The 18,073-nt window shown below is 33.9% G+C and overlaps 2 protein-coding genes across 2 annotated transcripts; one reads left to right on the plus strand and one right to left on the minus strand.

Moving 5' to 3' along the window:
* Positions 1-7,180: 7,180 nt before the first annotated feature.
* Positions 7,181-14,062, plus strand: LOC110734192 (protein LAZ1-like). The gene is made up of 9 exons (XM_021914245.1): positions 7,181-7,495; positions 7,975-8,239; positions 8,330-8,386; positions 8,852-8,960; positions 9,450-9,634; positions 9,728-9,816; positions 12,020-12,281; positions 12,860-13,111; positions 13,232-14,062. Exons 2-9 carry the CDS (start codon positions 8,084-8,086, stop codon positions 13,586-13,588), a joined length of 1,467 nt encoding a protein of 488 aa, XP_021769937.1. The 5' UTR covers positions 7,181-7,495; positions 7,975-8,083; the 3' UTR covers positions 13,589-14,062.
* A 366-nt stretch (positions 14,063-14,428) lies between these two features.
* Positions 14,429-17,809, minus strand: LOC110734193 (small nuclear ribonucleoprotein SmD3b-like). Its single transcript, XM_021914246.1, has 5 exons — positions 17,511-17,809; positions 15,404-15,456; positions 15,257-15,323; positions 15,105-15,161; positions 14,429-14,834 (listed from the first exon to the last, which is right to left on the minus strand). Exons 1-5 carry the CDS (start codon positions 17,667-17,669, stop codon positions 14,775-14,777), a joined length of 396 nt encoding a protein of 131 aa, XP_021769938.1. The 5' UTR covers positions 17,670-17,809; the 3' UTR covers positions 14,429-14,774.
* Between the last annotated feature and the right edge of the window lie 264 nt (positions 17,810-18,073).

Consider the following 18,073-nt stretch of genomic DNA (forward strand, 5'->3'; position numbering starts at 1 on the left):
AATATGATATTTTTTCCGTTATATAAAATCTTTAATGTGAAATGATAAATTTTTAATAATCTAAATCCTAAATCATTATTCGTTGTTTTACCATATCTTTTATTTCGGTAGAATCACCAACCTCGTCCACAACCAACCTACTACATCAATGGATAAATTGAACCTTGAAATGTTAGCCAAACTGAAATTGATATAAATTAAATCTTTACATTTATATAAAATAAATCAATATATTTACCAATAAATGAAAAATTATTGCGATATAAAATCAAATCTATGCATTGCGATTTTTTCATCATCTATCTCCAAAAATAACCAAAGCCATCCATATATTAAGTGTACAACATCTAATCGTATGTCATTCATAAACAAATAATCGTTAAGTATCCTAAATAAATACAATGTAACTAATAATTACAAATATAAATTTAAACATAAGATTTTAAAAATTACCCGGACATTGATAACCTAAAACTAACACAAAATTACTAACACAAAATTCGCTTGATGGGGTTTTGTGTTGATACGAAATTTTATTTGTGTCGTATGATGTGTTAGATCTGCATGTAATAAAAACATTTTGTAAATAAAACATAAACATATAATCGTTGAGTATCCCAAATTAATACAATGTAAATAATTAGAAATGCTAATTTAAACATAGGATTTTAAAAGTTAAGCTAAAAATTACCCGGCCGTATTACTTACATTGTATTAATTTAGGATACTTAACTAGATACTGATCATTTTGTAACTGGCCTATGAAATCCTAACACACTAATTAGAATCAGCTTGTCTTTTGCTTTGGGATGGAGTCTTATTTGGGACTGTAAGAGGGTTGCTTTCCTTCATGGATGTAGGCATGTAGCCTTATCTACTAAGATTTTCTTAGAATTTAACACATTTTTAGCTCCCAAATTATTTATGAACATTGCGCATGGGCTTTGAGTACAATTTTTAAAATGGACATGGAAATTTGCTGGGATTATCTCTGACTACATCCCTTGGATTGTCTTATGCAGTGTGGCTTGCTTATCTAAATGAAATAATGCCTTTTTATCCTATATTCTTCTTTACAATCTAAATTACTGAGTGGTGATCAACTATTAATTTGACTGCCCTCCACCCCCTCCCCCCTCTTTCTCTCTCTCAGTATGTTAAATGAATTTAAGATGGTTTTTACTAAAGTGGGTGATCTTTGGTTCAGCACTTAATTTTTATTTTGCCAATTGAATGAAGCATATTATAAAGATTTTGTCTATACTGTTGGTCATTGTTGCAATTCTGGGATGATAATTCTAAACTGACTAACAACCCCTTCGTCTACTAAGTATGATGCGCTTTCCAACCTGCCCCCAAGAAGCAGTGTTGCTACAACAGGTTTCTTTAAACCCATATTTCATTTTTTTTTTGTTTTCTCGATTCCGGCCTAATAGTGAGCAAGGTTTTTCGTTCCTTATTTTATTTATTTAAGCACAAGATATGCATCTTAAAAGGATGTGAGATGGGTATAGGCTAGAGGCAACTCTTATATGAGAATTTCAAGGCATAGTCTTTCTTTTCTATTAATAATTAAAAATGTCAGCCCGTGCGATTAAATAATTTTAGATACATAAATATTAGATTAAAAATATATATATATATATAATATTTAATTATTTAATTATTAATTTATGAGCATACTTAGCTTTTCAAAATGATCTAATGGTACATTATAATATTGTATCTACCAAAAGGCTATAATAAATGAGAATATACAAGTTAATATCCTATATTAATATCAAGGGTAATTTTGTATTTTCTTAGCCATGCCCCCTTTCTCTCTCCTCTATCTACACCATCAGCCCATCATCGTCACCACCACGCAACCATACGTACCACCCACTGCACAACCACTAGCACCACCACACGACCACTGTACGTCTGTTAACACCATCGTGCGACCACCGCACGACCATTAACACCGCCACCACGACCACCCCATGACCATTAGCACCACCACCCAACCATTAACACCACCACACGAGTAAATTCCTTTAATTTCCCTAAAGGGTTAGTATGGGACCAATTTACATGCTTTGCAAGTAGGGTGTCTTTTGTTTGGTTGGCCGGCCGGCCGGATTATAGTCGCGACGGTGGTTGTGCGAAGGAGAAAGAAGGAATTGCTTTGGGAGGGGAGGAGAGAGAAGGATATTAACATATTTTGTTAATATGTGATATCAAAATGATCTAATGGTACATTATAATATTGTATCTACCAAAAGGTTATAATATATATATATATATTAGGGGTTATAATAAATAAATCCTTAGTTTAACCGAAGAAAAAAATTTAACAAGTAGCAAAATATATACCATCAAGTATTCGATAGTAATTAAAGACGATTATTATAAATCAATTTGCGTGGTTCCACGAACTTGCTTTGTCACTAAGTGCAACTACAACAAAGATACGTAGTAGTAAAATAAAGTCGACGAGCCAACGAAAAATAGTGGTTTTCGTTTATTTTACTAATACTAAAACCATTTGTTTTGAAAGTGTGCTAGCTATGAAGTGATTGCAAACCTAAATATAAATCTTGTAGTATTAAAATAAAAAATAATACAAAGTATAAACGTATGAAGAAGGTGAACATACTATTTAGTATTTTTCTAGGACGCCTTTCATTATACTTCGTATTATATATTACAATGTTAATAAGATTTGTGTACATGTTCCTAGGTTATTTTGTATGTCACTACTGCACATTTGATTTAAGGTCTTTTTAAAAAATTTGGTCTGAATACCATGTTTATCCTTTTTTAGTCGAATATTTGATATAAAACAAGTGACTTTGAATTTTGATTCGTAATTTAGAACCAATCCCACATTCCCACTCCACTTTTGAATTGTCTTTGTTGATATGATGTAATTAAGTTCTTATGAGATTACATGATAACGTTTCTTAAGGTTAAAGGTGAAAGTAGACAGTGAACATTTATTTGCGGATAAATCAAAATAGAAATATGCGACCTATTATTTAAGGATTGATGGAGATGGAGTACTAATTTATTATCCATTCTAATCCTCATCTAGATATATTATTCTTAGTATATAATATAATTATATCCTTTTATCATTAGTATCTTATAATCGTTAAGTAATTAAATAAATAACATATGTTAAATCTTATCCTAAGGATATAATTATATTATATACTAATATAATTAATAATTAGGATAATATTATACTTCTTTTCTATTAATAATAATTATACGAAAATTTCTCTAATATATCAAATCTAATATACGGGCGCACAAAATCTAGAAGTAATAAGCTTTTTTGTCCATAATATATTTTTATTATTATTTTGACAAGGAGTTCTAAAATCTATCACTCACACACACACACATATATATATATTACTTAGTATGCTTTTATTTAATCCGTAGGGTATGCAGACATGTAGTAAGGAAGGATGATAGATTGATAGGTATAGCTCTAGCATGTACTATAATTTATAGACATGCAGTAAAAGAAATTAAAAAAAAAAAATTGCAATTTAATATACGCATGTTGCATGATGTGTTCATTTTATATAGTGTTTTATCCCCGTCCCGTGGTCATAGTTAGGAGTATTTTTGGCTCTTTAGAGCCACTTTTATTACTAATATGCGTTTTTTTAGTGTTTTTGTAGTTGTGGCATTATTTTACAGGAAATTGCAGAATTGGAGCATTTTCCAATACTTAGTTTAGCCATCGCGAGCATTGGAGCGGGAAAGCATTGCTATTATCATATTCCGAAGCCCAGGACTGTATTTGAGAAGTCAATCCGGTGATTAAGGGCTCGGTGAAGAGAAGAGGAGCTCGGGCATTGGATCCGCTAAGGAATGTATATTGGGCCAAGAAGTGCAAGCCCAAAGAATGTGAAGAAGAGTCCTCGCCCGAGCACTCGCCCGACCGGACAGGGTTCGCCCAAAGGCGCGCCCGCCCGGGCGAGGGAGAAGACTAAAGGGTGAAGCTTTGCCTGGATGCGCGCCCGACCGGGCGCGAGCAAGCATCAGTGAAGAAAAAGGCGCGCCCGGCCGGGCGGTGCCTTGCCTGACCGGGCGCGCGTTATTTTAGATATTTTTAATTTCTTTTATCTTTATTTTATTTTAGGATTATTTGTTAGTATAAATACGTTTTTAGCTTAATTTTGACAATTACGCTTTCATTATCTAGAATTTCGTTTTCTTAATTCCAGATTTAGCTTTTAAGTATTTTCTTGTTATCATTATTTTCTCTACTTCCCTTCGTTAATGCAATTCATTTATTCCGTTTAATCTTGGTACGATTTCTTTCCTTGTTTTATTTTCAGCAATTTAATTCCTTTAGTTAATTATGTCTTGCTTAAATATTTTGTTTAGTTTAGATTCAATTATGTGTGAGTAGATTTATTTCTAGGGTTGTGGGGATCCATGAATAATATGAAGGGGTAATTTATTATTATTGATTATTAATGATTGATTAATTTCCTATTGATTGATTTAATGCTATGCAATTAGATTAGACCTGGTTTAATTGTATGAGTTATGCAATATTGATTCGAGATTCGAGAGATGAGAATTGATGTTTAGGCTTAGTTTCAATAGGCATGTTAATCTATAAATGGTTAGGTCAAGATTCGAGAGATGCGATTTAATACCGGTAGATTAATTATGTGATTATAATACGTAGCGACAACCCTTTGTAATCTGGTTAATTTATGTATTAATGATTGATTGTTATTTTTACCCTGGAGTATTATTTATTGGTGAACCTGTACCCTAGATCTTTTATTATTGATTATTCCCTCGTTTAATTTGCTTAGTTTAATTATTAGTATAATTCACACATTACAAATTGGTTACTTAATAATTTAGATTATAATAATTAATTAGGAGTGAAAGAACATTGTTTCCCTGTGGATTCGACCCGACTTCCCTATCTATTTTAGTTAGAGGACTTAGGAATTACTTTTGATTAGGTGATACGACTAGAGCCTGTCACTGCATCAGTAAAAACAAGGAAGGACATGCAGTTTAAAAAAAAAAAAAAAAATTGCAATTTAATATACGCATGCTTTTCCTCGACACACCTCTTTTACCAATTAATTTTTTTTCAATATACACGTGTTGCCAGCCGGTTGGGCAGGCTGACGCGGCCCTACCAGGCTACCAACATGCCATTTAATTTTATTTTTTTAATTTTATTTTTTTAAAAAGCAAAAAGTAAAAAATAAAAAAACAAAAGCTGTCAACTGACCAGGGCCCACCAGCTCTACTGTTTACAATTAAATGACCTCAACTGATGCGCAGATTCCGAATCAATTTAATATACGCATGCTTTTCCTCGGCATACCTCTTTTACCAATTTACTAAGCTTCAATTCTTCACTATATTGTCTCTCTTAACTCCTCTAGTTTTACTGTTCATAATTGACCAGTTCTTCATTATACTCTCTCTCTTAACTCCTCCAATTTTACTGTACAACTAACCAGGGCCCACCATCTCTACGGTTCACAATAAAATGCCCTCAACTAATGCGCGGATTCCGAATCTCTCACGGGTGAGGATTTTCCTCTCACTAGTGTAGACCTTGGGTATTAAATTGAGGGATTTTCCTCTCAATTTAAGGTACGCATGCTTTTCCTCGGCACACCTCTTTTACCAATTTACTAAGCTTCAATTCTTCACTATACTCTCTCTCTTAACTCCTCCAAGATAGATGGAAGCCCGTGCGATGCACGGTTTTTTTCATCTAAGATTTTAATTATTTGATTTATTGTATTTAATAATTTCAGACAAAATTACAAAAGTTTAATATTTACTTTTTTTTAACTATAATTTATAATGAATTTATTAAATATAAATAAATTGTAAATATGATATTTTTTCCGTTATATAAAATCTTTAATGTGAAATGATAAATTTTTAATAATTTAAATCATAAATCATTATTCATTGTTTTACCATATCTTTTATTTTGATATAATCACCAACCTCGTCCATAACCAACCTACGACATCAATGGATAAATTGAACCGTGAAATGTTAGCCAAACTGAAATTGATATAAATTAAATCTTTACATTTATATAAAATAAATCAATATATTTACCAATAAATGAAAAATTGTTGCGGTATAAAATCAAATCTATGCATTGCAATTTTTTCATCATCTCCAAAAATAACCAAAGCCATCCATATATTTAGTATACAACATCTAACCGTATGCCATTACATAAACAAATAATCGTTAAGTATCCTAAATAAATACAATGTAACTAATAATTACAAATGTAAATTTAAGCATAAGATTTTAAAAATTACCCGGACATTGATGACCTAAAACTAACACAAAATTACTAACACAAAATTCGCTTGATGGAATTTTTATATTGATACGAAATTTTATTTGTGTCGTATGATGTGTTAGATCTGCATGTAAAAAAACATTTAGTAAATAAAACATAAACATATAATCGTTGAGTATCCCAAATTAATACAATGTAAGTAATAATTAGAAATACTAATTTAAACATAGGATTTTAAAAATTAAGCTAAAAATTACCCGACCATTTATGACCAAAAATTAACACAAAATTACTAACACAAAATTCGCTTGATGGGGTTTTTTATTGATACGAAATTTTGTTTGTGTCGTATGATGTGTCAATTTATAATGGTAGGTATCACAAATTTTAATTTAATTATAATTAACGAACAATTTGTATTTCTTATCATAAATACTATCAAAATTTTTCTTATAATGATAGGTATCAAACTTTATTATAAGCGTTTATCATTTAAATATTTTTTAGTATATTTTTTTTGGATTTCTTATACTCGTAGTATTGAATTAATAAATTATCTTTTCCTATATTTTTACTTTATTTTTTTTAATTAAAATAATTTAATTCGTGTATTATAATCTATGTGGCATTAAATTTTAGATATATCAAATCTAATTTGTTACTTTAATATAGGTGGCGACATAATTTTTTAATTCAAAAATAAAATACAAATCTTTCTTCTCATTGGTCGAAAAAAAGTATATTTCGACGCTACGAATGCTCTCCAAAAATGCCTACTTTATTTATATATAATAATAATATTAGATTAGATATTAGATTTTAATTTTTTAAAGAGTACATTTTTTTTTTTTTTTTTTTTGGGATATTGTAAAAATTAGATTAAGGTACAATTAGGAAAAAGTTTTCACAAAACTCTTCAAAAGTATGGTTCCAACCTCTCTTCTCACCAACCAGTTGATGCATTAGCATATTCAGCACATCCTTGAACTGGGTTTATTGGGGATAAAATTCAAAGCTATAAAACTAATTAAATCCCTTTAATTAATTTGTTTTGAGCATATTTTATTTATTCGCGCCATCTTATCTTTGAAGGACACTCTATCATCGATCCGGTCAACCGCAATCATCGATCTTCACTGTTATTTTCTATCATCTAAATTTCAATTTTATTCGATTTGGGTAAGTTTATGTCTTCCCCCTTTTGCTGATATTTAAACTTAAATTGCATTGAACTTTTAATATTTGATTAATTATTGGTATATCTTAGTTCTTTCTGTTCATAATTTACCCTTAAATGTTGTATTTAATTGAACTAATAGTCTAATATGGGATGATTTTTTTTTGGGGTGGGGATGAAGAGCCTAGAATTTGGTTACTGGGTTGAGAAGATTATGCACTTTATATATAAAGATTGGTTCTTTATGTTAAAATCTTTCTATATAAGGTAGTTTTTTTTCTTCTTTTTTCTGGGGTTGTTTGATAAATTCAGGGTTTATGGTTTTCAATTGATCATTTGACTGAAATATGCTAGGGAATCTTCTGTGAAATTGTTGACTAGGGGGTTTGGGAAATTGGAATTATGTTGTAGTTGACTGAGAGTTGTGGGAATTTTTTGGTGCTGAAAGTTTTGATTAGGGTTTGGTAATATGCTTGGGCAGGGGCGAATCCGTATGGAGTTACATTGATTCTATAACCAATTTTGGTGTTGATCATTATGCTGGTTTTGTCTGGAATTGCTGAAGTTCTAGCTGCAAGTAAATTATACTGATGAGGACAAATTTTCATACGATTCTACTACAATTCGATCCAGCATATACTGCTCCTCCATGGGCTGTTCTTATTGCGGGCGCCTTTGTGATTTTGACCCTATGTCTTTCATTATACCTTGTCTTCGAGCACCTTTCTACATATAAGAATCCAGAGGTTCGATCTCAATCCCTTCAATTTGTATCTTCTTATTATATTTTACCTTCACATGTTGAAACTAATCCTTTTGTATGGTATTGCATTTAGGAGCAAAAATTTCTGATTGGAGTCATCTTAATGGTACCATGCTATTCTATTGAATCGGTAAGGTCCAACAATGGGTGAAATTTTGTGTAATACAACTTTCAATGTCTTGATTAATGCTTATTACAGAAAAACAGTGAACATATGGAACCCCTTTGGCTGATCAAAAACAGAACTAATAATTCGAGCTCCGACGGGACCAATACCGATGAGTTCTCTAGTGATTTTGCATAGGCTGACTGATAGAAATTTTAGCAGTCATTTTTTTTTTCCTATTGTGCTTGCCTTAACCTTTTTTGCCTGTGATTTATATTGATCATCTGGGTCCTTTGATTCCTTTATGTGTAAGCTTGGTACTTTACTCCTGAAAGTAAAGAGAGAAAAAGAACAAAAATGAATATGTGGCATACTTGGGGGCTGGGTTACCGAATGATATGGGGTGCTGGTTTACAGGTTTCAACTTTGAAGGGAATTTTGCTGAGATTATCATTATTCTTCTGACTTACTCTACATATGTTCATGCAGTTTATTTCATTGATGAAGCCATCAATAAGTGTTGACATTGAGATATTACGTGATTGTTATGAATCTTTTGCGATGTATTGCTTTGGAAGGTACCTTGTGGCATGTTTGGGTAAGTTTTGTTTTATGTGTTAAGTTTTAAATAAGTCTGCTGACTTCTTTGACCATTATAGTTTATTATTGCCTTTTCCTTTTGTGTGCTTTACCTTGGAGAAATGTATAACTGGAGGTTGTAGCCAACATCCCCTGATTCCATCTGTTGCTTATGGTGGCTTATGTATACTGTTTTTCATTTAAAAAAATTATTCAATTTTTTTTATGCTGATATCCAGCCTAATTTAATATGCTTTTCCGAATATACATGCGTGTGATTTCCCTTTGTGTGTATCAGTTAAGCTAGTCTAGTGATAAGTTGGTTACCAGAAATTATGAACGTCACTAGTTAGAGCTGTTTCTCAGATTCTTGCTAAGCTGGTGTCAACATCTCAAATTTGTGTAGAATTTACTTATATGAGTATTTAGGAAGTAAAAAGTGCCTGAAAATTTTGAAAGACATGCATAATTGTTCTTTAGCTCACTAAAGTACTATAATTTTCTGCAGGCGGTGAAGAGAGGACAATTGAATTCTTGGAAAGGGAAGGACGTGGAGCTTCGAAAGTGCCCTTGTTGGAGCATGGTTCGGAAAAGGGAATTGTTAAGCATCATTTTCCTATGAATCTTTTCTTTAAACCATGGAAACTTGGTCAATGGTTGTACCAAGTGATTAAGATCGGAATTGTTCAGTATGTATGTTTGTAAACCTCTATTTTCTGCTTGTCATCTGCTTGCTCTGTGTCATCAAGAGAGTGCTAATCTTTTCTTTCTTTTTTTTCTTTGCAGATGATTATTAAATCATTGACTGCTATAATAGCCGTAATTCTTGAAGCCTACGGTGTATATTGTGATGGGGACTTCAAGTTGACTTGTGGGTAAGGAAGATAATAACATGTGTTAGAATGAAATGTGTGTGTGTGTGTGTGTGTTTTTTCTCATCTTTCTATGCTCATTAGGCTTTCGTTTGAATGACATTATATTCTTTGCTTTGCATGTTTTTGTAAACCTACATTGTTGCAATAAACTGTATCACCATAATACACTCATACCTTTTCATGGTAATTCATTTCTTTTTCAAGACTGTCTCTTAAATGTCATGTCATTGCTTTTCACTTTTCTTGTGCAGCTAATTTGACAGCCTTTCGCCTGTAGAAAAGTGCATATTTACTGTCTAGTGTGAAGAAACATGCTGGTACTGCAGCTTTTTTTAGCTTTAGATGAGGGCTGTTGATTCAGTTGTACTGAGGCTAATATTTACTAATATAAAGTTGAATTTGTGTTTTCTCTCATGAAGGGAACCATATTTACTTACCAAATTAAGTCATAAATTATGCTGATCTAAAGAGTTTTACCAATAAATTTTTGTTGTTAAGCTTTCTGAGTTCTGACTTCATATGGTGAAAACTTTTTCTTAAGACAGCTTAAATGATTTGTGGTTTAGGAGACTATAACAATGAGTGGAAGAGTGAGATCATGGAGAGGCTAAACGAGGTAGAGGGAGACCGGAAATGACTTGGTTGGAAGGAATTAGGAAGGATATGAAGCATATGGATTTGCTTGAGAATGAGATATTTGATCGTAAGGGATGGAGGAGGAAGATTTTTGTGGATGACTATATTGAATAATCACTTTTGGTTCATGTAGCCGACCCCACTTATGGGATTAAGGCTTTGATTGATTTATTGATTAATTTACACTATAACGATGAGGTTCCCTCTCCAGTGGTTGTTAGCTACTATAATTGCTTACAAGGCTGACAATCTGCTCCACAAATCAGTAAATCATTATCCTGCGTAACTAGTTTCCACACTCACACATGCTCTAGGAAACTTCTCATGTGGTCATTTGTTATAAGAATACCCATTACTATGCTTGCTTGACTGTTGAATTTATGAGCAAATTTTCTTTGCTCTGGATTTTATGGAACCATGAAAAGCAGGATGAGTTGGAGTTTGCTCTTATTTGTTACATTGTCTCTATTCTGTATGCAATACTATGCATGCTCTTTTTTTGTAGTTTGGAGTTGCTTTATATTCTCCCAGTTTTTAGGATCAATACTTTGCTGAAGCTTGCGGTTCTGTGTCCATTTACGAGTATCTTTGCAGGTCTTAGTCAAAATTTGTTGTAAAAATGAAATTTGTAACCAGATAAGATGTTGGGCAAGGGTGGATAGTAGATTTAGGCCTTTTAAAGTATTTTCTAGGATAGTTTAAGCTGAGAGAGTTTTTTTGGAAAGTAAAGAATTTAAGTACAAGCACCATCTATCAAACATCATAACTCACCTGAGAAATTCAGTGAAGTTTTCCTACAATCTGCTTCTTCCTACTACAGAGTAGCATTTTTTGTTTCTTCAACTTCCAGGTCAAAAACTGCAACTCCCCAGCAAACTCTCAAAGTATCCAGAATACTGAATTGCTGATCCACTCTCCAGGAAATATAGGTACATCGAAAGAAAGTTATTCAATGCGTACCACTTCAGCTCCACAAAAAACATAGATATTCTGTAGGAAACTTCTTAGAGCAAGTCTGTCTTAAGTTGCTTTTCTATGCAATATAGCCAACAACAAGATTTTGCTTTTAGGACTAGCTTTGTTGATATACCACTTCAGCTCCACAAAAAACATAGATATTCTGTAGGAAACTTCTTAGAGAAAGTCTGTCTTAAGCTGCTTTTCTGTACAATATAGCCAACAACAAGATGTTGCTTTTAGGACTAGCTTTGTTGATATACAGCAGCCTCTTTCAAGCAACAGCAACAATAGGGGTGACAAAACATTTTGTACGACTTCTTAACAATAAGCTGAGATGATTTTCAGGGATCAAGGATGATATAGCTTGTCAGGAATATTTATCTTTCTATTATCTCATACTTGTTTGTAAACTAATTCCTGAACGTTTTTTAATCCTATGTTGTTGTGGAGGTGTGCGTGTACTTGTTTATTTATTTACTTAGTGTTAAGTTCTAAACTTCTAATACATTGCCATAAGCCATTCTGTTCCTTCAGATTCTGCATTGTATTGCTGAACTTTTCTTTCACATGCTTCACTTTACAGTTTAGATAATCTTCTGTTTTGTAGGTACCCTTACATGGCAGTAGTCCTGAATTTCAGTCAGACATGGGCCTTATATTGCTTGGTGCAATTCTATACAGTTGCGAAGGATGAATTGGCACAAATACAACCACTGGCCAAATTTCTGACATTCAAGTCCATTGTATTTCTGACATGGTGGCAAGGGATTGCCATTGCTATTCTCTACGATCTTGGCCTGTTTAAAAGCCCCATAGCTCAAGCATTGCAGTTTAAATCAAGCGTCCAGGACTTCATTATTTGCATAGAGGTATTTGTTGTATTCATTGGAAGTAGCTATTTTGGTTGTTGCATCATGTGATCCATCCCCATTACAAGCACAATAATCATCTGCTCCTGACCATGTTATCGCTTTAGTTTCTGATTCAAATTTTACATTGTCGGAGACTCGGAGTCGATTAAAGAATATATCATATCATACCAAACCAATACTCAAATTTGCTCTATCTAAGATCCTGCCTTAGGCTGGGTAAAGTAGCGTGTACTGTGTAGATGTATGTATTAATGTATAAAATTGCAAAAGGGGTGCTTTCATTAGACCTTTGATTCTAAAGGGCAAAAGGTTCATGACCAGCCTTGGAATTCACTGCTTGTGACTAGCTAAGGATTCTTCTGTGTCATTTTATCGGAATCCAAAGTTCAAATATTGTCCATTAGAGACTCCTTAAACATCATTGAAAGATTTTAAACTTGTGTCCATCTTGCATGATCATGCCTTTATTGTGGTTTTAAACTTCAGATTTTGTGTCTTTGTCCATAAAGTTCATGCTGAAAAGTATTTCTTCATATTCTGAAGTTTAATAATATTAAATGTTTCAACCAGTGCAGATGGGTATTGCCTCTGTGGTTCATCTGTATGTGTTTCCAGCAAAACCATATGAATTAATGGGAGACCTTTTTTCTGGGAATGTTGCTGTTCTTGGAGACTACGTCTCAGCTGACTGTCCTGTAGATCCTGATGAGGTTCGGGATAGCGAACGACCCACAAAAGTGCGTCTTCCACATGCTGACCATTCTAATAAGAGTGGGATGACCCTTGGGCAAAGTGTTCGGGATGTCTTTCTCGGTGGTGGTGGATATGTAAGCATCCTTCATCATATCTTGTGGGATTATTAGTTTATTACTGGCTAAACCTTTGAATCTCTGTTTTATACTTTTCGCTCGTGCACACCAGCATCTAACTTATTGTTTGCTTTTTAGATTGTTAAAGATTTGAAGTTTACTGTTAATCATACCGTGGAACCTATGGAGAAGGGAATCACAAAGTTCAATGAGAAAATTCATAAGATCTCTCAGAATATTAAAAAGCGTGACAAAGATAAGAGAAAAACAAAGGATGACAGCTGCATCACTTCTTCACCCCCAAGGAGAGAGATTCGTGGTATTGATGACCCACTTTTAAATGGTAGCATCAGCGACAGTGGAGCCTTAAAGGGAAGAAAGCAGAAGCACCGTAAAAAATCAGGTTATGCAAGTGAAAGTGGTGGTGAGAGCAGTAGTGATCAAAGCTACGGAGGATACATGATCCATGGTCGTAGATGGGTCGTCAAAGAGTAGTTAAGAAAAACTTTTGAACTCTGAAGAATGCACAAAAGGATGTTGAGTATCCTGTAAAACATCGCAAATTTGCACTGTGCTTGCTGTCCGTGATTTATGCTCCATTTTGAAGCCTCATTATTTCCATCTTGTTAGCTTACTCATGGACGGGAACTCAGCGTTGGGAGATAAGTCTACATGATGGTTTATTCACAACATTCTTGTGTAGGAGCCCTTGGCTAATGTATTGCAGTGATATTACAATACTGCATGTCTGCATGTTATACTGGCTTCTCTTTTTGTTCCCTTCCTTTTGCTGTGTTATGGAGGGGTGTGAAAAGTATGATGTATAGAGCGCTTCCATAAACCTTTTGGGTCCATAATCTGGCACTTCTGAATCACAGTGCCTCAGATACCTGACATTTGACTGTGTATATGATAAATATATTGCCCAATTGTTTGAAGTATCTCAAGGCAATTTACAGCCAACATGCACGAACTTTTGCCTGTATATAATTTAGCCTTGCTACGACTTTAAAAAAACTAACCCATGCTGAATTGCTGGGTTTTAACTAATGATTACCAATTTATGCAAAGAAGTAATATACTAGTAGTAGGTTCATTTGGACTGGGTTGGATTGCTAATTTAACTTATAATTTATTCGCTTTTAGGTTGGTTCAAGTCAGGCAAGATCAGGCAACTTTATTTTGTGAAGAATTCAGACTTAGGTAACACAGATCAATTGATTGTGAGCAATTCATCATAAGTCTTTTATGCATGTTCCTGCTTTATCATACTTTCTTATGGCAGCTCTTTAATAAGCTATTATGCCCAGCCCATCGCTTTTTTGTTCATAGAAATGAAAAGCCTTCAACGTGAATATATGGAAACGAGTTGCACAAATTGAGGTACACAAAAAGTGGGACAGATGTTTCAAATTTCTTTATAAAGTAAACTACCCAAAAACCTTCATCTATGAACATTCAACTATTCAAGACAACATGAAAACACTTTCACAATGTTGAGAACAAATAAGCTAGATACTGCCATTCTGAAATCAGATCATTTTCTTACATCTCGGGTTCAGGTGTATACTCAGATACTAAACAGAAACTGCAGCCTCAACACCAAAATCCTCATATAATAACACTGGGATGCAGCATGACTCTGAAAGCTGACTAGTTGGACCTGTGATCCGACAGTTATTTACCTCCGCACTGGTGGCACAACTCCCCTGCCAGCGGTACCACGGCCAGTAGCCTGAGTCTACAAAAGAAAAGATGGCCAAACATATTAGCCTACGGCCTTACGGAAATATAATCATGAAAAATAAGAAATTAGCTTCAGCTTTGAACATACAACATTACAACACACAGAAATTTGGGGGGGGGGGGGGGGAGCCTACGGCCCTATGGAAACATAATCTTGAAAAAAAAGAAATTAGCTTCAGCTTTGAACATACAACATTACAACACAGAATTTTTTTTTTTTTTTTTTTTTTGGGGGGGGGGGGGGGCAGTAACATCAGAATCTTACCTTTGCCCGCATTGCTACAGCACGACCACGGCCAACACCAAGTGATGTGCTCTTTCCCTGAGAGAAATTTAACGGAAAATCAATAATGTGATATAGTTTTGAAGATATTTCTAAGAAAAAGGGAGAGTGATAGACTAGAATTGGCTAAAAACCTTAATTCTGGCATCTAGACGTTTAAACATTGGAGCATTCTTCAGCATATCTGGTATTATCATAAACCTGAAAGAATTTCCAGATAACGATTAGCCTCACAATATAAATACACAACCTCCTGAGGGATAATTGTAAAGGTTATTCACCTGACTCTACTGCCTCGAATGAATACATGCTCAAGTTGGGAGACCTTTCCATCCTGCAGATCATACAAGAATATCAGCAACAGAAAGAAGAAATCCCATATATAGCCTTTAGATCCTTCACATGAAATTATGTAAACAATTCAAACAGGACTAATCATACTAAAACAAATGGTATTAGAATGATGTATTTCAGCAACGTTTTTAGCTAAATTAGGCAACCAGAATTCATGAGTAGAGATTGTAACACTGTTAATTAACGTATGGAAACTAAATTAGGCAACCAGAAATCATGAGTAGAGATTGTAACACTGTTATTTCATCAGAACTTATGTAATTATTTAACGTATCATGAAACTAATTCCCATCCTTCTGCTATTAAATAATTACAGAAACTCCTATTCATACCAGCTCACACATCTATAATTAGCCACCCAATAAATGGCCGTCATAAAAGTCCTAATCACAAAACTCTCCTTGATAATTTTTAAAGCAACCAAATTGGACAGACACTTCCGAAACCTCTCCCTTGCTTCTTTAAGTAAGCATCATTCTCCTTTCATCTTTTTTCAAAGTTACAAGAGCTCCAGCCTAAAAAATATACAAGTATTACTTACACGATTGATTGTGAGCCTCTGAAAAAGCCAACCTTCCGACCCTCCCACCACCCCAAGTTCTAGACTTGGAAATTGAACGACCAAAATGGACCAGACTGAGCAACCTGAATGCAAGCTTTACCAATAACTACCCTACAACTAAAATGCCGCTTTTTGATCCTCTGCTTACTTTGCTATTTAACCAAGCAAACATGTTACCTTTTAAAACTAACATTACCATTAGCAATAAGCAAAGCAACTTTCATTCTAAACCTCTAATTCTAGATATATTGACTACCAAAGGAATAATCAATACAGGTAGTAAACATCAGACATACAGAACTCATATCCCTAGTAGGTAATTTCATCAGCAGCATCTAAATATCCAAGGTTTTGAAATATGCAACATGTCAACATAACCTTTCGTGCCACATTTGAAATCTAAAATATAACTTCATAAGAATCTAAGCCACAATAGGCCTTGGTTTACAAAATCACAAGAAAGTCCATAACCATTTTACATTGCCAATCTTTTCCAAAATCCTTTAATGTACTGGCTACAGCCTACAGCTCAATGTACTTTGATTCATCTTAGGATAAATTCTCCAAACCTTTTGCCTATCCCTATCCCAATTGCTAATAAGCTATGCCTGACTGTTAAGATCCGTGCATCAATTACAAAGGCCTATCAACCAGATCATGACATATTTTCTTAAACCTACGCATACAAAGTCCTCATCAATGAGAGAGATAATAGGGGGAGTGGGAGTCCTAAAACAATTCTTTAATGACCCAGTAACCCATTACAATTATCAGCAAGTTGCCAAACCTTAGGATCATATTAGTACACATATTATGCCCTCTCATTTCTGAACAATTCCAAGTTTCCTATTAAGCGTCTTGAATATTGGCCTAGCAAGTTGCAACCACTTCCAACCCACAAAGAAAGCTTTATTCTTAAAATTAAAGAGCTGGTGACATTGTCCACTGTCCACCAGATTGATCAATTAGCGAGCTCTTATCCTAAGCAGAGAATACCAGTGTAAAATTCCAGCCACAGTAGACCTTGTTCCACGGAACAATTAACACAGTCCTGATTCAGTCTCCAAATTTTTTTACTTACCTTTGCATCTGAGTAACACCCTTAATATTGAAAATTCTAGGGCCAATAAGGATAACTAGCACACATTACACAAATTTATTAATCAAATCACATTAAAACCATAATGTAAGTACAAAATCTAACCTAATTCAACCTAATTCTCTCAAAAATTATCAATATTTCTTTGAACTTTAGTACAAACTCTCAACTTTCAAGAAAATCAAATTCGAATCATCATCATCAGGAATAACATTATAATCAAATTCTAAGACCATAAAAACATACCAAATTAAAACATCAACGAACCCTAATTTCAAAGACAAACAAATTAATGCCGCCAATTATACAAACCAAACCCCAGATTGCAAAAACCCCAGAAAAAGGAAAACCTAAGAGAGAGAAAATGAAGTACCTTGGCAGTGAAAGTAATGCTATCAAGTTGACAGTTCCAGTTATCTTCACACTCAATCATGGTACCTCGATAAAGCTCGCCGCTTTTGAGCTCAACAGTAACCACATGACCTGTGGCTTCGTGCATCAACTTCACCGGAATTCCCAAGCTTCTACTCATCTTTCTTCTTCGTCTTCTTCCTCTTTAATCTGCAAAAAAATTCTGGGTTTTCTGGACGCGAAAACCCTAAACCCTCTTTTTTCTCTGAACAAATTACAAAACCCAAGGAAATTATTTCAAATTGGTAATTGGGTAGTAATGCGGGTGTAAGAGTTTTAAAGGGTTGTCGTTTTAAAGATGTGTAAGCCCCGGCCCAAACTAATGTTGTTGAGTAGTCGTGATCATTGTGGATAACTTGTTCAGTAATTTTAGGGTCGAAATATTAGGTGTGAAAGTTCGATTTGCGGTTTGGATTATAGTCAAAATCAAATCCAATCCGAATTAATTCAGTTTTGGATTTCTCAAACCCAATCCAAACCGAATTAAGAATCGATCCAATCCAAACCAAACCGAATTAAGATTTG

The sequence above is a fragment of the Chenopodium quinoa genome, unplaced genomic scaffold, assembly GCF_001683475.1.
Source record: "Chenopodium quinoa cultivar QQ74 unplaced genomic scaffold, ASM168347v1, whole genome shotgun sequence".
NCBI classification, from domain to species: Eukaryota; Viridiplantae; Streptophyta; class Magnoliopsida; order Caryophyllales; family Amaranthaceae; genus Chenopodium; species Chenopodium quinoa.